The 19,534-nt window shown below is 31.9% G+C and overlaps 1 protein-coding gene across 2 annotated transcripts in view; it reads left to right on the top strand.

The window, feature by feature from the left end:
* The window catches only part of LOC130446339 (ecdysone-induced protein 78C), a 167,722-nt gene extending 149,581 nt beyond the window's left edge, over positions 1-18,141 (top strand). For both annotated transcript variants that reach the window (XM_056782538.1, XM_056782537.1), the window contains 4 exons: positions 10,245-10,407; positions 12,534-12,888; positions 13,484-13,663; positions 15,410-18,141. In XM_056782538.1, coding sequence (XP_056638516.1) covers positions 10,245-10,407; positions 12,534-12,888; positions 13,484-13,663; positions 15,410-15,601 — 890 coding nt within the window. In that variant the 3' untranslated portion in view covers positions 15,602-18,141. The remainder of the gene's footprint in view (positions 1-10,244; positions 10,408-12,533; positions 12,889-13,483; positions 13,664-15,409) is intronic.
* The last annotated feature ends 1,393 nt before the right edge of the window (positions 18,142-19,534 follow it).

Here is a 19,534-nt window from a genome sequence, read left to right as displayed (position 1 = left end):
ACCTAAGTAAGAACAATCTACGAATACTAACAGCTAGACTTAGCAGATAATGTGGGTGTGGATTTTGTTGCACAGAGGACGAAACCTCTATCCACATTCTCTCGAAGTGTGGAACACTACGTAATGCCAGAGCACTACGCCTAGGAGCGTATGACATAGAAGACGAAGATTTTTGGCAGCTACAGCCATCCCACGTTGTGGATTTTCGAAAAGGAGTGGGATTAACTGTAAACACTCGGTTCTCCAATATGGCAGCAAAAAGGAGAAAATAATAGATCCTTTGGGTCGCAGTGTATAAAATACAAACATACATACACACATATCTCTTCTAATTATTAACACCTGGCAAAAACATTGGAATCAAGTTGCTTTGGCTCTACGTGAAATTCAACAGTTCATTCATTCAACTTTAGATTCAAACTATCCCTACAGAAAAAATCCAAAAGTGCAGTAACCGAACTGGCCATTCTATTGGATTGCATCATCCAATCCATCTATAAGGATGTTCCTCATCTCGATAACATCTTACTGCAAAGTAATAGTGTGCAGAAGCATTATCTTGTTGGAACGTTAGATCAAAGTTATCAAATTCATCTAGTTTATCCTCCAGAAATTGAAGAATTAACTGTTCAATTGCGTTTTCTAACATCTCGAGATACACTTCACTGGTTAAACTAGAGCTCATGAAAAGAAGCCCTACTATGTGGTTTCCCAAAATACCTGCTCAGACTTTTCATCCAAATATATGAGGATTTATATCACTCCAATTCCTTATATTTTGAGTATTAACATTTCCATGAAAAAAGAAACTTTATTTATGTTAATCATTAGGTAGTCAATGAAAAAAACACTTATTTTTGTTGACTTGAAAGTGTTTGAATACTTCCATCCAACGAGTTTCCGTGGAAACATTTAGATTATTCCATTCAGTTACTTTCTGCGATTTAATGTAGTTACAAATTAACGAAAATTCGTCAAAAACTTCTGCATCTTTATTACAGTCAATGTATTCCTTTTCAATTAATACATCCAGAGATTTTTTAACGTCTTCCCATCTGGAGACCTTTTTTAAATCTGCCCAATAAAATATCTCCATTTCTTTGATAAGAGTAAGTCCACTGCTCCAGATATTCACGGCTTGTTGCATAAAATTCTGTAGCTGCTCTTTTCATAAACATCTGACAATGTTACTGACATCTATGTCAGTAACATCTTTCGATATCTCAATTAATTGACGGACCATAAATGGAAGAAACTGATTGGTCTGTTTCTGAATAAAATTGTCTTTTATATATATTATATATATTGATAATTTCTTTTGCAACTTTGACCTTCCAGTTTCAATACAGCTTGATGAAAACTTGCTGACTGACCGTGTAAAAAATTAAACAACAATTCGAATGTTTGATATTCAAAAAAAATGTTTAGTAGCAGGGGACATTTTGGAATGCTCAAAAAGTAGTTTTTTAAAAGCTGATACATTTTTAAAACCCAAGGCAGGCATAAGAGCAAGCCATCAGGTTTAGCTATGGCCGAGCATTTGTTAATATTCCGTTTCAGTTTCGGCGCAAAACACCTTTAGAGCTTCAACTCGAATAGTGTAAATATAAAAAAATGAATATATCTTCACAATGATGCTTTCGTAAATTCTAATGGTAGCCTGTCTGTAACTGATTTTATTGCATGGGCTCCAAATCCAATACCTATCAATGGTTTTTGCAGAGATGGTTGTAATTTCGTTAACACATTGTTAGTTCCTCGTCTAGCCGCGCCTCCGAAATTAACGCAAAATGCCACTACTTTTGCTGTCAAATTATTATCTGTCAACACTTGGTTTAAATAATTGACAATGATGTCTCACCTGGTTGGTCTTGGAGAGAAATTTTTACCTGCACACCTTCGTAAGGTTGAAAAAACGCACTAGAATAGGATATATTTTTTTATTACCGTGGTTTGAAAGATCATTTAGTATTGTAATACAATTGGACTTATCAAGATCGTCTTTTAATTCTCGCGTCCAGCCGGCACAACTACTCAAATTTTCACGCGGTTTCTGGAAACGGAACAATTTGCCGTCCCAGAGTTGCAGACTCTGCAACTATATTAATTTGTTTATCAATACCAATATTAGGTCACATGAAAAAGCTGCCTTAAATAAGTCCTCGATATGGGCGATCATAGTATATCTTATTGAAAATGCGTTTCGCTGCATGAAAATTATTCCCACTGTCACCAATAATTAAAATAGCTATTACTTTGTCAGGTAGAATACTCACCATTTTTTATGTAAGTACTTAAGCTTCTCATTAAATAATAAATGTATTGAAAAATCAAGAAATTATCACAAGTAAAACATCAATAAAAATCTTGAACTTTTTTGACAATTAACCATAGACGGGCTTTTGAATTGAAAGCGCAATTCAAATTTTAGTGCTTATTAATATTAACTATCAAAAACATCGTAAATCCAAGAAAAAATTTGTAAGATTGAATAGGTATTCTAAATACATTTTAAACGAGGTATCACTTAATGTAAGGTCCCATTTAATATTATTGGTTTCAGTTACCTGATGACGTTACCGATGACTATTACGCCATCTGTTACCACTAGTAGAGAAGCTACAATAATTCATTTTTACTGAATAAAAGAACGGGGACGAGACTTTCCAGAAACATTAGATATATATTAACGGGGTTAGATGGGTTTACTATTTTCTCCCTACTCTTTTAATGATGGGTTAAGAAAATTGTATTTTAGACCACAATTTCAAATTATTACTGTGGGAATATTGGACGCAAAAATCCTTCTCTTTTAAGATATTGTACTTTTATAATATTGATTTTAATATGATAAAGTTTTCTATTTTAAAATATCTGTTAAAATCATTTTAAACTTGTCAAAGAATATATTTTGGTATTTCCTAAAATTAAGCAAAAAAACAGGTTTTCGAGCTACAGGTCACAAAACCAGGTATAGATTTATGTATAAAATTGATAATAAAATCCAAAATGTATTAACGTTAGGGAGTGGGTAATTTAGTTCTCTCCCAGCATTGAGCATTAACGTTGTAAGGACATACCTCCTAAAACCCTAAGTGAAATGAAATAATCTTCCAAATGATAACGTATTTAGTTTTTTTATAAATACACCGTTACCTTATCCATAATCCCAACAGGTTATTAACCCAGGTTACGTTCTTGATTGATAAAAAAATATATTAGACAATATCTTTGGACGAAAAAGTATAGTAAAACAAAAGTTTTTGAGCCACAATCTCCAGAGGTTAATAAAGTAACCCAACTATAAATGACCTTACCGACTTCTTACAATGGCGTGAAAACGGCTATCGAGACTTTTTCGGAAGACAATATCACGTTGTTTCGTGAAATCAAGATTATTAGATCATAAAAGCTAGTTAATTAATAATTAGAATCTTGTTACAAGTAAAAAGGTTCTTCATATGGAGCAGAAACGTAATGACATAAAACGGACTAATAAAGATTTAAGAGAGCCATGTAAAAATCGTGGAATCGTCAAGTCAAAGTGACATGCAAATAACAAGAATGTTGATTGTCCATTTTGCGGAAGGAGAAAGCATTATAAAAATGAATGTCGTTACTACTTGCAAAGTTTAAAGCACATCCAAATACAGTAAAACCAAAAACAATTCAAACTATCCAAGCTGATCCGCCGGAAACTTCCAGATAACAAATAAAGAAAACAAAATTTCAAAATTCTATTGGATTCAGGTGCCTCTGACCATCTGATAAACCGCGAGGACCTTTTCTGACCTGAAGACATCCATCAAAATTTCTATTGCAGAGAATGGAGCTTTCATTACTGCAACTAACATTATACTAACGAGCAATACAGGGGTTCAAGTGTGTCCTAATAAGAATGGCTCTCGGCCATATCTCGGGAGCCGTTTATAGTACAGCTTCGATAAAAAAAAGTGACCTCGAGAAAAACCTGGAAATTATTTTCAGAGTTGTAGGTCCACCGCTAGAGGGCGTAATTAAATACCAAAAATTATAAAATGAATAATTTACAAATTTTGCCTAATTAAGGTGCATTTTAACTAAGATTATCGTATTCTTCAAGAAATTCAGCGTATATTTGATTTTACAAGTTTTAGTATATCTCTTCAAATAAGAGGTGGGGGGAAGCGGGAACTTTTAAGTCCAGTTCTACTTAACCTATCTATGCAAACTTAGTCTTTTTGTGGAGAGCTCCTTTCTACCAATGTAAGAGTTATAATTTCGAAACAATCTAATGAGTAACTTACAACTCTGTAAATAATTTCCAGGTTTTTCTTGAGGTCACTTTAGTTATAATTTTTTTTCCCGAAGCTGTACCATAAACGGTTCCTGATATATGGCCGAGAGTCATTCTTACTGGGACACCCGGTACAGTCATGATGTACCGTGTAATTTGTTATCAGTGTACAAAATATTACAAACTCGATAAACTTCAATGAATCTGGAAAAAAGGAAGCTATAATGGTAAGACAGTAATGACTAGTAAGCCAAATAACAATCTATTTACCCTGGAATTTTTTATAAGTAATAGCTTTATTAATTATTCAAATAACGTATCTGAATCTAATTTCAAATTATGGCATAAGCGATTGGCCCTTATTGGAAAAGATAAATTTAATGAAATAAGCAATAAGCAGTTAGTAAATGATGTAGAATAATTAAGTGAAATAAAACCTAATAATGATTTATGTGAAACTTGTATAAACAGTTGACAAGCGCGACTATCGTTCAATAAATTTAAAAACAAAAATTACATAGAAAGACCATTTAACATACATTCAGATGTATGTGGTCCTATCACGCCTTCTGCGATAAATAATAAAAATTACTTTGTATTGTTCGTTGATGTATTCCCTCATTACCGTGTAACTTATTAAATTAGAAATAAATCTGATATATTTACAATGTTTAACGATTATGTAGCAAAAAGTGAGTCCAGATCTAAATTGAAAAAAGTAAATTTATATTCAGGTAATGGTAGAAAATATTTATCTAACGAAATGAAGAACTATTGTTACAAACAGATATAAGTTGTTATCTCACAGTACCACGAACTCCACAATTAAATGGTGTATCTGGAAGGATGGTCAGGTCCATCACAGAGAGAGAGCGCGAACAATGATATCTGGTACGAAATTAGGTCAAATATTTTGGGGTAATGCAGTTTTAACTGCAACACACTTTAGTACCGAAACCAAATAATAAAAATATTGTAGACTCTAAATGGTTTTAGTCAAAAGTATCTTGTATATTATGATGAAACATTTGCTCCAGCTGCAAGAATTTCAACTTTTAGATTTTTAAAAGCCTTTTCAAATCAACATAGTTTGTCAGACCACCAGATGGATGTGGAAACTGCGTTTTTAAATGGTGACTTAAAGAAGGAATGTATATGCAAGTACCTGACGGATAAGAAAACAAAAAGAAAGTAAAGAAAATCAGGTCTATAAACTAAACAAAGCATTATATATACTGAATACACTGTATACACCACCACATCACCAACACTCTAAATTACACTGTCTGACGTGCGTTTCGATAACCAAATTATCGTCTTCAGAGACGATTAGACTAAAATCTAATAACTTGACTTACTTGTTTTATAATAAATTTTCCCACCAATAAACCTTCTCCCACGAAAATTAATTCCAGCGGGAAAAAACTACTTGCCGGGAATATTCATGTTCATTCTTTAACTACTAAACTAAAGAGTGGGCTGTAAGTAATTGGCTCTTTATCCCTATTTAAGCTACTCTTACATCTAGCAATTTCAATGATCTCAAATGCATCCAATAATTTATTATTGGTTATATTTTTAACAATTTTACATTATTAATATTTATGTCATGATTGTGACTGGCAATACCTGATTTTCCGATCCGCCCATATTTCAAAGGAGCTATGTGCTCTTTAAACCGGACAATAACGGATCTCTTACATGCCCAATGTACTTTCACTCACAATCACCACAACTTATTTCATATATACTTAGTAAAGCCTTATATGACCTAAAACAAGCTGCCAGATGTTGAAGTATTTGAAAAGGTTATTTGAAATAGGTTTTACAAATTCTTATGGGGATCTATGTATGTACATATTAGATAGAGGGGATACAGTGGAGACCCAATAATCCGAAATGATTGGGACCAGACCCATTTCGGATTAATGAATATTGAATAATATTAACGAAAATTCATATAAATACGAAATACAACGTATAAATTACATAAACTAATACAGGATAAAGCGATAAGGATAGTTTATTTTATTTTATTTTATCAAATCTTAAACCATCCAATTGTGTATAAAAAATGCGTATAAATAGAGCGAACGTTTTTAAACGTAGCAGAAGTAATACTGTACAGTGAAAGTAAAAGTAGTTTTCTACTTTTAGTATCACATTCAAAATACAGTACAGTACATACGAGTACCAGTATCGTACTGTAGGAGCTATTAAATTATGGGGTATCACTGAATTGTATTAGTATGCCTTTCCTTAAATTATTTCCAAGCATATTTATTTTAATTTAACTATTCTAGTTAACGAACTTAAGATACGGTTTGTATGATGTACCGGGTGTCCCAATAAGAATGGCTCTCGGCCATATCTCGGGAACCGTTTATAGTACAGCTTCGGGAAAAAAAATTTATAACAAAAGTAACCTCGAGAAAAACCTGGAAATTATTTACAGAGATGTAGGTCCACCGCCAGAGGGCATAATTAAATAATTAAATTAATTAATAATTTACACATTTTGCCAAATTAAGATGCCTTCGTGTTCTTCAAGAAATTCAGCGTATATTTGATTGTATAAGTTTTGGTCTATCTCTTCAAATAAGAGGTGGGGGAAAGCGGGATCTTTATTATGAAGAAACGCCTGTATGTACACTTCTACTTAACCTATCTATGCTTTCTGTCTGTTGTGTCTTGCTGCAAATCACTTGCGCCCATATAAGTTCTATAGGATTTAGTTCACAATGATATGGCGGTGTGCGCACTATGTTTTTCTGCCATATCTTTCACGGCGTATTTTATAAAACAATGTTTGTCTAAATTTGCTATAGCTAATAGTTCTTTTTTTACCCAATTATCTTCAAATTCAATACCTTTGGCGGTTAACCAGTCAATAATTTCTTGTTTTCTCCAAGATGAAGTTGGAATCTTCTCTATGCGTCGAGAATGATAACTTGCGTTATCCATAACTACTACTGAATCAGCCGGCAGGTATTTTATCAATTCACCAAAATAGTCTTCAAAACATCCGAATCCATGTCCTCGTGGTAATCTGCCTTATGGCACGAATGAAAGGTTAGCGAACATTCTTTTAAAAATCCCTCTTCGCTTCCAATATGGACGATTATTAGTCTTCTCCGTTTACCTGAAGGCACCTTAATACCCGTTGACAGGCCTTCCATAAAAGCTCGGCGAGCACTGGTTATATTTTCGTCTTGTCACATTTTTGATACTGTATAACCTTCATTAATCCACGTCTCATCAAGATAAAAGATTTTCTTCTGCTCTGTTCTGTATTGCTTTATACTTCTTAAATATTTTCATCGCCAGCAAACAATTTCATCGCTTTCCAATAAAAGTGCTTTACGGTTATGCTTTTCCCAGGCAAAATCCATATTTCTCAAAGTGGTCCATAAAAGTTTTTCAGTTATCAACGGAATACTTTCATTCATTCATTAAAATCTTATCTAGGGTGGGTATTTCTTTTTTAAAATCAAAAAAAGAGTGAACTTTTCTTCGAATTACACTTTTGGTGTCTTCATCAAGGACTTTTACTGGTCTGCCTGGACTTTTCTTGGGAGGTTCCACTTGGCCTGCTATCTTTCTTACCCGCAATTAAAAAATTGTGGATTTTCCAACTCCAGTCATTCGGGATCCTCGATCGACAGTTTCTTGTACAGTAAATTTCGGGTAATTGTATTTTATGCAATCGTGTACATTTAAAATAATAATTTTTTCATTCACTGATAGTGGAGAATTATTGAAACATCTTTTCGTTGGTGTAAATGTCGCCATTTTATTACCTAATCTTATAATACTGTGAACACTATTTACGGCTTAACAGCAAATACAGATGCGTTTAATTATACTTATAAAGGTCTAAAAATTTTGGGTAAGGCACCATTGCCCTTACGGCGCATGGTTAAGCCGAATCTGAAATAGGGCTGGAATTAGGCAGAGGCACTGATAGAAGGTTAATCGGTACCTATTAAACACAAAACGTAACTATATAATCTACTGCCTAAGTAATCCCTACACAATATTTCGATATTTACACTTCAGGCCAGAAAATATACTTTTCCTAATTCTCTTACACAATTACTTGAAATTTTAATATTATAAATGATACTATTTCAAGACCTACACCTATGGTCGACACCGAAATTGAGCCAAACTAGACGGAGTTCCCCATTTTATTACTCTACACCTTTCTGAAATAGACTTTAGACAATGGTAAAAGTGCCTCAAAATTAGCTGTTAAGTTTGGAGTGGGGATTCCACAATCACTGACTGGAATGAAAACCGATCAAAAATAGAACAGTTTTGTATTTCTTCAACGAGTTACTGTATTGAACCTCGTCAAACAGTAAAAACTACACAATAGGAGAAACTTGACAGTGCACTGTTTGTTTCATTTTCTCTATAGAGAGTTAAAAGGTACCCGATTAGTGGGCATATTATCAAATAAAACGCTCTATAATCTTTTTCTTTTTTCTTTTTCTCCTAGTACATATTTGATCGTTTTAAGAAGCATCATGACATACGTCAATTGGCTATCACTGGGGAACGTCTATCGTCTAATGAGGCTGGTGCAACTGAATATTTAAATACCGGATTCCTGCAGGCTGCAGCTGTCTGTGATATAACGCTACGCTACGTTGAAGAACCGACCACCTCGACCCCAGCGGATACGATTCTTAAAAATATCCTTATTTCGGTTTCGTATTAAGCGGACTTTGAGACTTCCCTGTATCTCTAAAAATATTTACATTGTACTGTATGTGGATGATCTAGTGAAAAATTTCAAACATTACTTAATGAATATATTTTCAATGGTTGATTTAAAAGAGGTAAAACTCTTCTTAAGTAGTAGGGTTAATAGACAAAATGAAGAAACAACACTAAATTAAAGCAGTATTAAGTAAATTTCATATGGCAAATTGTAAGCCTGTAATTAGACCGCTTGTAACTAATTTAAATTTTAAGGCGTTGAAATCCGATGAAAATCACGATGCTCCTAGTCCAAGTTTTATCGGGTGTCTAATGTATTTAATGGTCTGTAAAAGACCCGATCCAACTCTAATTATAAGTATATTAAGCATATATATGAATTAAAATAACCAAGAACTTTGGCAATGTTTAAAACGAATACTTAGGTATTTACGAGGTACTATAGACATAAAATTAAAATATGTATAGGGAACATATGATAATATATTTACAGGGGATGTTGACTCTAATTGGGGAGAAAACGTTAATGAAAATCCTTACTTAGATTCTAAGACGGAGCCACTACCAAAGGTCAAAGATTGATTAATAAATAATATCTAGATGTAATATTATAATTGTAATTTTTTTATTTTTAATCTGATAAGGTTTTTTCTGAGTTTTCCCTCATCGTAAAGGCAGATGTCGGATAACTATATAAGCGGTTAATAACCGTCCCAGACAAAAAGTTAACGGTAAGGTATGTCGATTAATATTAGAAGTAAGGTATTCAACTTTTGTATCTATCATATTGTTAAAAATAAATTCTTTCAATTGACATCTTAAATCACAAAAGAGATTAATTTTTGAGAGGGCGTGTGAGAATATTAAATGCAAAAATCCTTCTCTTTTAAGTTATTGTACTTTTATAATATTTGAACCTAATATGATTTTGGGAATATAGTTTTCTCCTTTAAAACACCTTACCAAAGAATTTATTTTAGTATTTCCCAAAATATAGAAAAATAAGGTTTTCGAGCTACAGGTCACAAAACCAGGTATAGGTTTATGTATAAAATTGATAATAAAAATGAGTGAAGTGTAATAAAATAATTTTTTCATAAATACACCGTTACCTTATCCATAATCCCAATAATTACAAATAAACTAAACATCTTTCACCCATTTGAAATTTTCTACATTATTTTTGTAGTTTGAATTATCGTAACTTTCTTTTACCATGATGCAGGTTTATCTTTTTCAGCTGTTCGATACGGTAGGGTGCCAAAGCGGTCGAGGGAAAGAAGTACTGAGGAACCTTCAAGAGTAACGACCTCAGACATTGATCAACCTGATGCAGAAACTAAGCAACTAGCTATATATGATATCATCCTTAGTGTATCACAAGCACATCATGCGAATTGCGGGTAAGTTCAAGTGAAGAATATAATAATTATTATAATGGATACTAGTAATGTGTGTGGTGATTCAATTGAGCCGTATCATTATATCATGGTTGTTACTTAAGTTTTGAGATAGACAAATAATATCAACTATTTGTAATTGGATATGCGTCAATGGTTTTTCATTAAGATCAATACACTTTTGCATGCGTTTGAACCATTTGACGAAGAATTTTTCTATTCCGATTGAGGTATCGCATCAAACGCTTCTTCAGGTGTGGAAAAACGTTGACCTCGCAATTTATTTTGGATCTGTGGAAAAAAGAAGAAATTATTGGGTGCCAAACAACAACAACTGATGTGTGAGAGCTAGCATTGTCGTGGTGGAGAACGATTCGTCATGTGCGATTCTGGTTTTCATAATTTTTTCGAACAATTCTGACAAACAAATGCTAGTAAACAATTAAGAATTGACCATTATACGTTGATCTTATGCACGTTGGCGAAATGTCCAGGTATTCCGAAAAAAACAGGCGATCATTTGCTTCGAAGTGCTTCGTGCGAGAACAACTTTTGTTGTTGTGTCTTGGAAGACCCATACAAAGCGTCGCGATTAAATTTTTCTCCTTCTTTGCACTAATCGACACAAGCTTTTTCTTCAACAATTGTCAAATTATGCGGTATACAACGCGAACAAATCTTTCGACAGCTAAATATTCAAGCAATAGTGAATGTATGCAAGTGTAACCGATGCCAAGTATGCCTTAATATCACGGTATGTGACAACGATCTTGCAATATCAGTTTACACACAGAATCGATGTTTTCTGGCACAACAGCCGACTTTGCAAGGCCTTCACGGTGGCTCGAGATGGTGATTCATCCCAAAAAGTCAAAACGAGTTGATCGGCACACTGTTGTTGTCTTAATCAGCGGCGAAAATTATAGAAAATCATCTCACGAAAATGTTTTTGACCGAGATGAATATTTCATGTATTTGACAAGAACTCAAGTAGCACTCGTATGACAAAATGTTCTAAGTAAGTTCACCATTAAAAGTGTAAATCTTTATGGAAGCAATTTCAAATGTGAGATATTCACATCAGTTTTGTATCTGTATATGTCTCAAAACTTAAGAAGCAACGTATTGATCTAATTTACTCAATCACAGATTAAGAGATGTCCTTTGAACGTTCAGGAGCCCAACCACCCTCATTATTTTAGTTAGTTGATTTCACATAAATAAGTTAGAAATCATTTGCATTTCTCCACTTTTAACGTATTATATTCATGTGTGGATTCTTATGAGGTAATATTGGAAACTACTGTACTTACTCGAATCAATTCTGTATTCTAATATCAAAATGATAATTATTTTTTTCCAAATATTTTCACAACTTCATACAAAATTGATAACTTCCCCCACCTCAATCTGGTAATTTACGTAACTTCGTCTGCCCAAAGAATTGAGGATATACATTGATGGTTTTCGTTAATCATGCTCAGAAGACAATTACATCAGTCAATTTTTCTTTTGAAATAAACAGCAAACAAAGCATAAAAGGCATTTTGAGTAGAGTCAAACTAGTATCAAATTGCAAAGTGAAGGTTTGACTATCAAATTGAAGAGAGTCAGACTCTTATGAAAAAATCTTCACAATACGTTAATCTACATCAAAAGTAGTGCAAGGAAATCAAGTACAATAATATATATTGTTATATAGAACCTTCGTAGGGACCCAGTATTCTGCAGTGTCGGCCTCTGACCAACATATCTAAATCCCCATGAAATTTAAATGCTTATTGCCTACAGATTAACAGCAGTTTCTAGCTCTGTTGTTGATGTTGGCGAATTTTCAATATAATGGGGTTCTAATGCAATAAATGGCCTTTTTGCAGCTTGTTTGCCCATTTCGTTTGCTTTTTTTGCCTTTATGACCTTCGTGCTCTGGAATTCGGACCACTATGAATTTACTGTGTAAAAATTGTGGCGTTCTTGTTAGGCTTACCGGTAAAGCTGCTTTAGAACCACTACTCCTGCTTCTATGTCTTTCGATGATTCTAAACAATGCCTATAATAAATAGATTCCACCTTTTTGGTTGTTGCTCAAGTTATATTTTATGCTCTCTAGCGATTTATGTTTGTTTTAGATATACGGAAGAACAAACGCGCAATCTATCGAGAAAACCAATTATTCTTCCTCCCGCGAGCCCAGAGTCGGATACAGAGGTAGCTTCATCAACAGCAGAATCATTAGAAATGGAGAGATGTTGGTTGTGGCAACAATTTGCCTCAAATATTACGCCGAGCGTTCAAAGGGTGGTAGAGTTCGCGAAACGAGTTCCCGGATTTTGTGCTTTAGGCCAAGACGATCAATTGATACTCATAAAAATAGGATTCTTTGAAATTTGGTTGAGCCACGTTGCAAGGCTAACTTCGAATACTTCGATGATGTTCGACGATGGGACGACGGTTAGTCGTCAACAATTAGAAACTATGTATGATGTGAGTAGATATTTTTTGTAAAAATAATTTAGAAGTTAATGGGAGTTTTCACTTTTAATCAATAAAATAAAAATGAAAAGTACTTCATTTTCCAAATCTATGCCATTCATATCAAGAAATTAATAACTGGGGTGCATTGCCGTCTTTGAAAATAGTTCAGTGCTACACTTACAACAGCAAGTTTTATGAAAAAGTGAAGATCCTGAGAAGAATCTTTGAATTTTTTTAAATTGGATATTCTTACAAAAAATAATACGTATTTGATCAATGCAACAAAGATATGTAATTGAACCATCGTGTGCGAAATATGAATTCAACAACGTTGATGTGTAGTCGATGTTGTCCATCGTTCAACATAAAATAACATTTTCATTTCATTGACATAATCATGATTATACAATATTTGTGTAATTTCATTAAAAATCACAATGTATTCCTAACAAGATGCAATTTACTTTATGTAATGCATATTATCGTTTGAAATAGAAATGTAATGTGTACTTGAAAATCTTCATATTCCTATACATAATAATTCAATTTCAATTGATTTTCTACTATTTTCCTAATATTTATAATGAGTTTTTATTATTTTTAGAGCGATTTTACCACATCCCTAATCCATTTCGCTACCAGCTTCAACGCTCTTGCCCTTAACGACACAGAGGTTGGGTTGTTTTCTGCCGTGGTTTTATTAACGGCGGATCGACCTGGTGTAACCGATGTAAAAACGATCGAACATCATCAAGATAAGTTGATAGAAGCTTTGAAAGTACAGGTATTCTAATTTAAGAAATAGCTTTTGAAACTACGCGCTTCGAAATTGATAATCCTATTTTGGTATGTTTCACAAATGGTTTTACACCACAATGTAAACGGATGAAGTCAGAAAACAATCTCAATAAACAAGACATATATGTCTTGTGACTTCATTTGAAACCCATATTAAGGGAATTTGGAAAAAATACGAATTCTTTAGATTTCATCATTCTAGATTTACATTTATAGTGAATGAATTAAATTATATTATTTTGCAAAGACTTGTGATAGACATATTGGATTTTATACCAAAACTCCACTCCTTTATAACGTCCCGTATTTGGCCAACTACTCAAATGAAACTGATATTAGTTCCTACATGAATTGTGATATTCTGTCCATATTTATTACCTAATTATTCGCAAAAGTTTTGAAAAAAATGACTTTTTCCGAGTTTTGTCGGCAGAACACTATCATTGGCGGAAAATTATAAGCCCGTGTGGCCTCTTTAATATCTTTATGGTTAAATGCTCGACTAATGTTAATTAAGTGGTAGGGAAAAAATGTATTTTTCTGAGATGTCTCTAAAAAATGACTTTTGAATGCATAGAATTCGTTGAGTCTTCATATATCAAGATCCTAATTAAACTCATAATTGGGCAAAATTAGGTAGAATCAAAAGCATTCTCCCAAGAAACTTACCAAAAATAATTTTCTTTGATAGATGGGAACAAAATGGCGATATTCCTCGCTTGATGAAGTGTTTTTCTCCGTTGGGAAATAATTACGTCACGATGAGATGAAAAATGAACGAGATCCAATCACCACGCGTATGTCATTTTTTGTCCTCTGACGCGCCCCCAATATCTCCCGTCAGAAAAAACACCTAGCCTGCTTCCCTAAAAAAAACTGGAGAAGTCGCCAAACTTTTTATGCTCATTAAAACAAGTATCATATGCAATTAGAGAGAAATATATTTTTTCGTTTCGGATCATTATTGCCCACACTTCGCTCGGAAAATAAATTTCTTCCACGACAAAAATATTTTTCTTTCTTCTCAATTGCATAATATACTATTTTCTCAACGCACTCATAAAAAAGACAGCAAATCTTGTTTGTTTCGCGGGGAAAATTCGCTTTATATCCTACTTTTTCGTGTCAACTCCAAAACATTTATTTTTCGCAAGCATTTCATTAGAATTGATCGAGTATTTAGTTATTAAGGACCTATCCAGCCACCCACCTTCTTAACTTCGCTAATGATAGAGTTCTGCCAAAAAAATTCGGAAAAAGTCATTTTATTCGTGATGCTTACGAAACATTAATTTTTTCCGCAGTATTTAAGTAGCATTAGTCGAGCCTTCAATGATATAGGCGCTAACGTCTTAAAAAAGGAATTTTTTTTTCATAAAGAATTTTCTTCTTTCATTGAACAACGAAGCATTTAATTATGGAAGCACTCTACCTCAATTATCTATTGATTTTGCACTCATAACTTTTTCTAAAGTTAGCAAAACAGCCAATTTCTCAAAAACTTTCGTAATGTGGCAATCAATTAGCATTTAATTAGCACTTAATTTTCCGCTTATTGTTTTTTTTTGTTTGCTCATACTCTGCTAACTTAAGTTGCATCACGAGCTTAGACATGATAAAAACCTTTCGAAATCTATTCATGTCGAGGAAGTTTTCGGTGGTATACTGTTTCGATTAGGTACCAAACAGAGACCGAAGTATCATTGCCTATAATATATCTTTACTGTTTTAGGTGGGACGTAACCACGCAAGCGAACCACAAATTTTTTCAAATTTATTGATAAAACTCCCGGAATTAAGGAATTTGGGGGCCAAGCATACTACTCACCTGGACTGGTTCCGATTGAACTGGACCAAACTCACACTACCTCCCTTATTTGCAGAAATTTTTGACATTCCTAAAACAGAAGACGATCTCCAGTGATGCCACAAGTTATGAAACAAAATGACGTATGATTCCGGAATTAATCGACATAACTTAATGTATACGCCGTGAATCTTGCTGTTTTATGCCTCGACTTGCTCAAAATGTGCTACAAGGCTGAATATTGACGTATGGAAGTTAAATTTTTGTAATTGTCTTTAATAAGATCATATAATTATTTTAAAAGGAAGCATATCATTTGGAAAACTTAGAAAAAATATTCAAATTAAAAAAAATTATATGACTTTAGTATAAAGAGAGTTATCAACTATTATCGACAGGGTCAAGCTTTTCGTTTCACTTAGTGATTAGATTTATATAGTTTTTAATTGAGATTTTTTAAGATGTTATACATATCATTATGAATGATATATGTATTTAAACGTATCTATGTACATAGTATTCTGTTTTAATTTTATAAATTTTGGTGTGGAGGACTATCGGTAATGTATAACTAATTTATAGTTTAATCACTTTAGATTCATAAAAAATACAATAATTGAAACATAAACAAATTAGGAATGAAATAATAATAATAAATATTAATAAATAAAATGTTAATAGGTTATATGAGAAACTTTCTCAATAATAATATACATCCATTATTTAATTGAACAGATAATGAGGTTGAACATATCAATTATTTATTTCTCTTTTGTTACCAACACTTATAAAAAAAACTGATATTTTAATAAAAACGGTTCATTTATCAACTTTTTAATTTATTATTCTCTAAATAAGTATGAAAAGAATTTTATGTCAGTCTGCCGTTATTACAAATTTAAGCGATAGATATCAAAAAAAGTCAGAGAGGTTGCAACTTGTTATTATTGCCTAACTTCTTAAGAAAAAAAGTATCTTAAATTTTGGGAAAACAATTGGATTAAGAATACAAAAAAAATAATTTCACAATCTATTCGAAAAATTAGTACTAGAGGATAAGGATTATTACCAGAATAAAACTTGAAACCAAAGAAATAGTATATTCGAACAAAGTATACAAACAACAGAGAGTTTCTACATTCATGCAACAAAATTCAGTAGGTGATTGCTTGGTGAAATTAACCTACAACAAAATTGAGTTTCTATTTTTTTTTCTAAGGTTTCAGTTATACTAAAAACTTTTAATTCTGTAATTTTCGTGCACTCGTAAAAGACTAACTACGGATATTTTTTCAATATTCCTGTTACATTATACTGGGGTGGAATTAGTAACTATTACTTGTAAGCATCAGTTGTATTATTGTTAAATTTTTTTCCAAATCCAACAGCTGGAAAGGAAAAAAGCAACATTATAATTTATAATTTTTTCAATAGATTTTTTATCAAGACCGCAACATGTTAAATTTTTTTCTGTCTTATATATATTATAATTATAGCAGAAATTCATTTCAAATTAGAAGAGATCTAAAATCAAGAACATTTAGAAACAAACATATTAAAAGGTCTAAGAAATAAGAAATACATGAAAGAAACGGGGTGAGGCATTGTGAATTAGCCCCTAAAATATATAGTTTACCAAAGCTGCACAAGCCTACCCCATTATCTAATTATTTGAAAAATATTTACTCCAAAACAAAATATTTTATATCAGCACAATAGTATATCAAAAACACATGGTGTTTCAAAGAAAAAATTAAAAGTATGAAAAATCATAACGAATATATATTTATTTAGTTGGATGTAGTTCCTTTATATACAAATATTCCTATTTCCATTGTGAGAAATTAAAGAATATATAGAAATACCTCGAAACAAATTTATTAAAGCTATAAAACCATTACAACAACATATTACAAGTGTTATAGCTCAATTAGTAATAGAAGATCTCGAGGAAACTGTCCTAAGCAAACTTGATATAAACATTCCATTCTTTTTCTGATATGTATATGCGTTACTGCCGTACCAAAGAATTTAAATTGGAAACATGAATAAAAAATCCAATTCTAATCATATAAAACTTCAATCAACAATCGAAATCGCACAAAAATATTGAAATCAAATTTCTTGATGCCACATTAAATAAAATTAACAATAACAAGAACAGAATGGTATACGAAACCAATTTGATTCTCAAGATATTTGAACTTCACTTCATTTCTTCCTATGTCACAAAAAAATAAGTGATAGTAAGTTTTGCTGTTATCCTACTGCTATCCAACTATCAGATCCTGAATTTAGATGCTTAGCTATTCAAAAAACAGAAACAGCATTAAAAGAAAATAATTATCCGAAAAAAATGATGAACAACATATTCAAATAAAAGAATAAACAGATATTACAATCAATTAAAAAGTAAAACAGAAAAGAAAACATCGGAACAAAACACTTCTCCTTACCATATGTACAAGGATTTTCCCAACAATTTTCAAATTATTTCAATAAATAATATTTTATTATTTATTAATAATTTATTAGTATAAGTCATGAAAAACATAATACATTATCCAAATATTTCACTTACTTAAAATCTAAAACACCAAAAAACAAAAGAAATATTATATACCAAGTGCCTTGTACTAATTGTGACGCTGTCTACATAGGGCAGACATCTCAATATTTAGAAAATAGACTAAGAGGTCATCAATGCGATAAAAAAAATAGAACTGCATTAAAGAACCATAAAATATCAAAAAAACATAAATCAATTAAGATTCAAATTCTTGAAACGAATCTAATACACGAAAAAGAAATAGTTCTCATTCATAGGAACGAAAAAGCTATAAATGATAAAAAAGATCTAAATAATTTAAGTAAAATTTACAGTTCTATTTTGTAAATTCTAATAAATTTAATTGATTACCGCTATATATTTGAGATGTGGAATCCAAAGGAAAAATTAATTTTTCTTATTGGAGTTGGAGTTCTAAGTTGATTTTATCCTTATTTTGATATTCATGATGAAGGAGATCTACAGATCAATATAAATAAGTAAATTTTCAGTGGTAATATCATATTTTGATAAATTATTTTAAATCTAAATTCTAGTTTAATTGATCCAGCAATAGTAGTTCTGTAGATACTGGTGAAAAGATCTATCTGTTATTTCTGTTTGTCAAAATCCAGACAATCAAATGTTGGTCTTATAACAACTGTTCACTTATTCTTATAATCGAATCTTCCAGAAAGAATTCAATACGAGGGCAAAATTTTAGATGTTGTGAAATTCCAGATACACCTAAATAATAAATATTCACTATTAAAAAAAAACGATATGACATTAAAGTCAATAAGTCAAAAATTTCTATATAATGGAATATCAATTCTTAAAAATTCACCTAATTACTTTTAGCTCAGATATTATTGTATTTTTTATTTAAACAAAGACTTGATATTATTAGGGTAAAATATGTTTAATATGTTTTTACAATGATTTAGTTATTGATAAGTGAGTACAATGGATCTAATGTGATTTTGAAAATAATAGTTATATTGTTATCGTTTTCGGGTATTAAAATATTATTATAGTCATGTAATGTTGATAAATAATGTCGATATTGGTGGTATGAAATCTATTAAGCTTAACTACTTAATGTGAAAAGAATCATATCGCAGTATATATTATATTACACCGATTCCCAGAAACCTATATCAATTTTCAAATTAAAAGTTTATAAATTCTAGTATAGATCAATAAGATTCAGTATCGATTCAACTTTCTCAGTGAAGGGCAGTAGCGAAGCTTCTTGAGCAGTTTCCAGCCCAGAAAAGTAACTCTAAAAATAGCTTATTAGTTTTTCAAACTTTCTACTTATCATGCTGGCAAAAGGTTAGATTTATTATTGTACTTTTATTATTATATTTTATTCCATTATTATCCCCCTAGTTTCTCCGATAATGCCTGCAACAATTAAGCGATAATAAATTATTTTAACACTTGAGACCCATGACAGACGCGTTCGTTTTATCTCGATGCGACTGCCTTTTAACAGT

The sequence above is a fragment of the Diorhabda sublineata genome, chromosome 7 (assembly GCF_026230105.1).
Source record: "Diorhabda sublineata isolate icDioSubl1.1 chromosome 7, icDioSubl1.1, whole genome shotgun sequence".
NCBI classification, from domain to species: Eukaryota; Metazoa; Arthropoda; class Insecta; order Coleoptera; family Chrysomelidae; genus Diorhabda; species Diorhabda sublineata.
The sequence above is the reverse complement of the archived record's forward strand: the minus strand, read 5'-3'. Positions and strand labels throughout refer to the sequence as shown.